This window comes from Haliotis asinina, chromosome 2 (assembly GCF_037392515.1).
Source record: "Haliotis asinina isolate JCU_RB_2024 chromosome 2, JCU_Hal_asi_v2, whole genome shotgun sequence".
NCBI lineage: Eukaryota > Metazoa > Mollusca > Gastropoda > Lepetellida > Haliotidae > Haliotis > Haliotis asinina.
Genome location: NC_090281.1, coordinates 87,467,728 through 87,474,199, shown reverse-complemented (window position 1 = coordinate 87,474,199; position 6,472 = coordinate 87,467,728). Strand labels below are relative to the sequence as shown.

Here is a 6,472-nt window from a genome sequence, read left to right as displayed (position 1 = left end):
TATTTATTGGATCCTGTTGTTTGCCATAAATTATGTTTCCTGATACGTGTGGACTGAATGCAATTTTACGCCGCAATCAGCGTTATTCAAGACACACCGTGTGCTTGAGAGAAGGGACACATAGAGACGCTGATGCATGGCTAAACACAGATATTATGCTTGTATATATGCATATGAATGTCACTAGCTTTATGAGCACAACAATCCTGGAGGGGTTTTACTTTAAGATCAGCAATATGGACTATTCAACCCAGATTTTCCATGTCAAACTTATAATCAATTTTAGATGACTGTAATAATGCCACAACCCTGTTTCCGAATTTTCACACTTTTATTCATAAAGCATAGTATAAAACACAAGCATGATAAGGCTCCTCAAAGATTCAAATTATTCACAGCGCCTTAGACACACTGGACATTTTTACAGGAGCAGTATTTGGGAACACGGACGGCTTCCTCTCTGATCCTCAAAGTCGCGATGTTGTAGCTGTCGCAATAGACCCAGACGTACATGGTGTCGTAGGTCTCGATGCACATGTTGCGGGACTGAAAAGCGTTGCTGTGGTGATGGCTGTTACAGTAGTTGTTTCTGAAACAGTGGTCAAAGGTCACACAAAGGTCATTAAAACATGCTACTGGTAGTCCCTAGAAAAAATAGCATCATATTCACACTATCAAATTTTCAACAGGCCTAACGTTTCATTGTTACAAGCACTTGCTAAAATACAACCACTGTAGTCATGTACTGGCTAACGGCTTGCGATTTATGTCAGAAAGTACTTGCTAATGGTTAGCGATCAATGTAGAAAATTGCAGGTACTTCATAATGGCTTACGATCCATGTCAGATATAAAGTGAACGCTTTAGTTAGTTTTATGACATTTCATGTTTTCGAGACTTACGTCTCTTTTGTTTTTCAGTATATCTGTACTTAATCGCTAGGGGAAAATTGATTAAGCTCGTATCCACATTGTAGGATTGCGTTTACTGAGTTTAAGCCTCAAAGTTAGATCACCTACACCCATTTTGTAATACCCTACGACCAGTAATGGAATGCCCTGGATCATTCACGTATTTACGAGTGCAGAACAGTATGGATGGACTTTGTATATGAAAGTCAGCAGGCTTTGTGCGTTCTTTCACACGCACAGATATGACAAAGGCATTAAACCGACAAGGAGAACAATTCCCACAATATCTGTACATTATTGTTTTAAGAACAAAACAAAAACGAGGCTAAACTTAATAAAAGAACCCATTAATGGCTGGATATAAAATTCCAAGGGTGACAAAAACACCAGCAGGTTGATTAAAGGATATACAGCCAAAAGGTGCAGCGCGTTAGCCTTGGCGTGATGATGTCCCCGCGAGGGGTTAAGCCAAGAGGATTACCCTTAATCCCTGGATCAAGTCCGAGTAATACACATAAAAGATCTGCCACTGCCAGATCGTTGGGATGGGAAAGTAATTTCGGTTGAGATATTTTGAATTTGATCTGACTCACGTTGTGTCTGGGGGTTTTAGGGCAATTATTCAAAATCGTGTTTCGTGTTTTCTCTGATTGTTGTGTCTTTGTTCTGAAAATTTCCCCGTAGTTTTGGTGATTTTAGCATGGTACAGATACACTAGTTTGTACGCCGTAGCAGCATGTGGCTTTGTAAGAAAAACACATCGAATATGTTCTTATACACTGCCTCTTTGTTTCATGTAGACTGTAAGAGTTTATTTAGTTACATTTCATTGCCAAAATATTTTAAAGCCATTATGAAACATATCGCTTTGTGGTGTTTACTGATACAATAAATGTAAACACAGATCAAGTACCGTTAGTTGGAAAGAAATGTACCTAAATCTCAAACTCTTCAAAATGATTTAATCGTTTAAAACAATAACCTTCAAATTTCGTTCAAAACTAGAAATGAACATACGAATCCGTGTAAGCATTGTACTCTTTGGAATCCCACGTTCAACGTTGGACGTAAAGCATGGATCATGGGTGTGATGCTGTGTGTGTAAGGTTCGCGTAAGATCCGTGTGCGTGTGTGACATGCGTATCAACCTGTGGGACTTACGCGCAATATCCGTAGTCCACTTCCTGCAGATCAGCCAACACCCAGCATCGACCGCCATACCTTTCGAAGCTTCTCAGTCTCTTTCTGATTGTTGGACAGGAATAGGAATAGTCTCTGAAATCAGTGATCACCAGCGGGTCAATTTCATAAAGATTTATGTAAATTTCTTACCAGTTTTCAAGCTTTTCCGTTTTGCTTGTTTCCTTGTTCTGTTCGTTGTGTTACATCATTGAATGTCTTTATTTGGCTTTATTTGGTTTCAATTTAGTTTCTGTATGAAATGTTGAATCTGTATAAACATGTTGTTTTTTTTGTACTGTTTGTGACATACACGTCGAACACGTCGCTAGTTGGCTCGGTAATGGCCGGGGGAAGGTAGATGGACAGGTCCAGACGCTGGGATTTCTCAAGGTTGATGGCATCACTAAAACAGAAAATAGATGATCGGTTGTCATGGTAACATGCTGACGAACTGATCATCTTCATCCAAAGCTCCCTGTATGAGTCTATTGCATATCTAACATACATTTGTTTGTAACGCGTTGTGTTAGTATCAAAGACGGGGAAAATATTGACATTTTCTGATCTATTTTGTTTTATTCCAGAGTGTGCCCAATAAATACAAATCCAAAACATGCATTGTAATATATTGTAAAATTGTTACCAATAACAATAAGTAACCGTTTATGAAATTAATATGAAACGTTACACCCGTGTCAGCTATTAAGACAACATTAGTTTTGAGAAATAAGATGTACAGAAAATGGCACGGTGTGAATATGGTGACAAAAATAGCATTAAAGAAAATTAAGTAAAATTTCGCTCTTTCCTTTCGTTTCACTTTTCACATTGATGGAAAATAGACTAGCCTACATTTATAACAATAAAAACATACATTTTAACTACAACGTTCCGTATGATATTTTATGAACTACAACACAATCTTACATTGGGAAACCTTCAGCGTTGTCAGACAGAATAGCAAGATCAGCTTCAAGGTTGTATGGCTTGACACATTTACTGTTGACGTCCGGGAAGTGAGTGTCGAGGTGGTTGTAGAAGTCGTTGTAGTGGTTGTTGTAGTGGCTACCGTAAGGAACATTCTGTTGGGCAGGTTTTCCAAAAGGGAAGTTCGGGCCGAAGGGATGGGCTGGCGTGTTGCCGACAGCAGGATGAAGTGGGGCATTGTCGTTGAAACCGGCGTTGTTCTGGGAGGGAAAGTTGCTGCCGAACATGTTGGCATCTTTGGAGAGGACGGGGGAGTTCGAGTCAGCCTGGCGCTTGATTAGGGAATGTTGATTCACAGACGCAGTGAATGCGTATGCTACACAGGCAAATAAAATGAAAACCTGAAATAGAGAAATATATTACATAGTTGCATTCATATAAGCATAATCAGCATAATGTATACGAGTTCGAGGTTTCAGGTATTTTACATGCGCTTCTTGTATTATAACTCACTGAGAACTACAGCGCTGCTGCTTCCAACAGCTGACTTGCTCCAGGTATTCCTTTTGCTCACATCAGATTATTCAAAACACATTTTCCGTTAACAATACACAAACAAGCAAAATGAATTCTACTTAACTCATAGCAAATTTCAAATTATGACGGTCGGTGGGTTAACCAAATGGTTACAGCATTCGCTCGTCACGTCGATTCCCCACAAGGGTACAAAGTGTGAAAGCTCATTTCTGGTGCCCCCCGCCGTGATGTTGCTGGAATATTGCTAAAAACGACGTCAAACTAAACTTACCCATTTAAAATTGTGAAATAGCCTTTACGTCAAGTTATCCCGGTGACCGGGAATCATCTAAATATTTTACGTCCACTTCTTATCTCGGGTTCATGAACCCTGAATTGGAATTATCATTGGCCATCATGTTCAGCACGCTGCTGGACTTCCTTCAGACAATCGTTATTGTCTTGAACAATAGTGCAAATATCAGATTGTTTGTGTTATAAAACATGTATTATACATCAAAGGGCGATGGTTATTATATCTGCATGTAAATGATAGTATTGCAAAAAATCATTTCAATATTTCAGAATACGAAATGCGAAACTATGAATGAGTGAGTCAGCGAGTTTAATTTTACGCCGCTTTTAGGAATATTCCAGCAATATCACGGCGTTGGACACTAGAAATGGGCTTTACACATTGTACCCATGTGGGGAATAGAACCCGGATCGTCGGCGTGACGAGTGAACGCTTTCACCACTAGGCTACGTCCGAAATGCGAAATAAATAAGATATGGTAAATGGTTCTAACTACAGGGAATGATAGATTTTTTATTAAATCAACAAATCAACAGGATGACTATGTTACTGGTCTTTGATTGTCTTCAGAGCTTAGAATTAAACAGATATTTCAAATCAGCCGGCGCAACTATTATAATACAAATTAGTAGAGAACTTATGCCGTAGAATAAATACTTATGTCATGCCATGTTAACGTTTTGGCATCACAGATATCAATCCTGAATTTCGAAGAATTGAAAACTTTCATGGAAAGTATCTTCAAAATGTATGGTAGCCCTGTCCTTATCCCCAGTGTTGTATTACACTTCAGCTTGTATGAGTTTAACGCGCTTTCAGAATCGAAACATGACCAACGAATACTGGGTCTTTCAAATATGAATGTTATACAACACACAGGTCCCAGACCAAAACCACACAAATGCCCACACATACAATCTTTGAAATGTGTTACTCCTGGTCAGATAGTAAGTGTCATCACTTAAAAATCTGTAAAAACAGCTTTCTATAATCATTGGTGTCTTGAAAGTCACAAGCCTGCCTTATAGAATTCTAAGATATGCATTTAGAGAATCGTGAGTAAAATTCAAATCTCTACTTTATTCATAAATTGAGGAATTCCAATTCCTGTGAAAATATCATTTTCAAAGTTTGATAATTTGATCAAAGAAATGAGCAAAAACACGAGTAAAACTGAAATTAGCATAAAATGTACAACTTACCTTCATCTTGAATGTGAACCCGTCTGTCAAGCAGATTGTACAAGACTGCTGAGGTACGCCTTCGATCGCTATTTAAACCATTTTTGATGAACTGCTCAACAATGTCGCACCTTGAGGTAATCCAACTAGCACATTTTCCTTCTAATAAATAGCCCTTAGATTACCGAACAGGTTCGTGATGACAGGCACGGAGTTGGTCAAACTCAGTGGTCAGTTTTAGTACCCATCCTGGAATCTGTTTACACAGCAGGGATCCCCACAAGCAGGCAGGTCAGATCATATTTCATTTTCTTTGCGAGCGTGGTTTGAATTTTATTTCTTAACAAAATGCAGTTAAACCCTTAACTAACGGATGAAGCGTCAATATAGAGCTTCGCTTTAATCCAGGAGGGCGCATTTCGATATAGCTTAATAGCGTCATGGAAACCATCGACTTATATCGTTTCTGACATGTGCGACACGTATTGTTCATAATGTGCATAAAATGCTTTTATCGTCAAGGCTGACTGTTACCTTAACCTTTGGTTTAAATTCTGAAGAAGCACTATACTGCTTTGAGGTGGCAGCACCCGTTCTGTTCTTTATGATTGAAAATTTCACATTAATTCCTCTTTAACAGAAGAGACAGAAGAACTAAGTCTTTCAGTTGACGATAAAGTCATGTATTTCATTGTTCTAGTTACCGATCAGATGTAAGCGTGTGACTTACACTGCTGCCTAAATGTTCACTCCCCATGAAAGCGTCTGAAGTGCATGTGACACGAGTGTACAACGGGTGTGCAGCGCGCTTGGTTCCCGTGTCACACGCGTGCGCTACGAGACTCATGTACCATAAACGTAACAAGCGACTCACAGACGCTGCACAGTTTCGGTTGAATTTTGACCGAGAGCGTCATGGTTGCATACTTAAAATTGTATGAATATTTAATATAGAAATAGGATAGAAGTGGTCGGGGATAACGTAAGGGATGTTTTAGATGGTACATGTTTCGTGCGTTTTTATGTTTTGTTGTTGTAATGTTTGTGTTAGTACTTTATTTTGTTTTGTTTTTTGTTTGTTTGTTTGTTTTGTTGTTGTTTTGTATGTTGTTGTTTTTGGTTTTTTGGGGGGTCTTTTTGGTGTTTTGTTTTGTTTTTGTTTTTGTTTTTGTTTTTGTTTTTGTTTTTGTTGTGGGTTTTTTCTTGTAGCATTAAGTACGTGTTTGTTTCCAGTGACCTGTACCATTCTATATTGTTGTAGTGTTGTCCGTGATGTGGTTAGACTATTGTAAAATGAGTCGTAGACTAATACGCATCAGGCACAACAATACTAATCGAATCCTAATCCTATAATTTATTTACGTACAATGTGTTAAACCTGTCCTCTTTCAATCGCTCTTTTCTCTGTTATCAAATACTTTGAAGAAATAATGCAACAT

General features: G+C 38.5%; 1 protein-coding gene across 1 annotated transcript; it reads right to left on the bottom strand.

The window, feature by feature from the left end:
* Nucleotides 1–329: 329 nt before the first annotated feature.
* LOC137272073 (uncharacterized) lies at nucleotides 330–5,060 on the bottom strand. The gene is made up of 5 exons (XM_067804440.1): nucleotides 5,055–5,060; nucleotides 3,021–3,421; nucleotides 2,404–2,496; nucleotides 2,073–2,186; nucleotides 330–589 (listed from the first exon to the last, which is right to left on the bottom strand). The coding sequence occupies exons 1-5, from the start codon at nucleotides 5,058–5,060 to the stop codon at nucleotides 403–405; spliced, it is 801 nt and encodes a 266-aa protein (XP_067660541.1). The 3' UTR covers nucleotides 330–402.
* Nucleotides 5,061–6,472: the final 1,412 nt, after the last annotated feature.

What these genes read in the sequence shown, in the direction of transcription:
- LOC137272073 (XM_067804440.1), bottom strand. An exon ending in ACTAGCGACGTGTTCGACGT is followed by an intron (nt 2,187 to 2,403) that starts GTATGTCACAAA and finishes CACTGATTTCAG; the next exon opens with AGACTATTCCTATTCCTGTC. An exon ending in GTGGACTACGGATATTGCGC is followed by an intron (nt 590 to 2,072) that starts GTAAGTCCCACA and finishes CCACTGTTTCAG; the next exon opens with AAACAACTACTGTAACAGCC.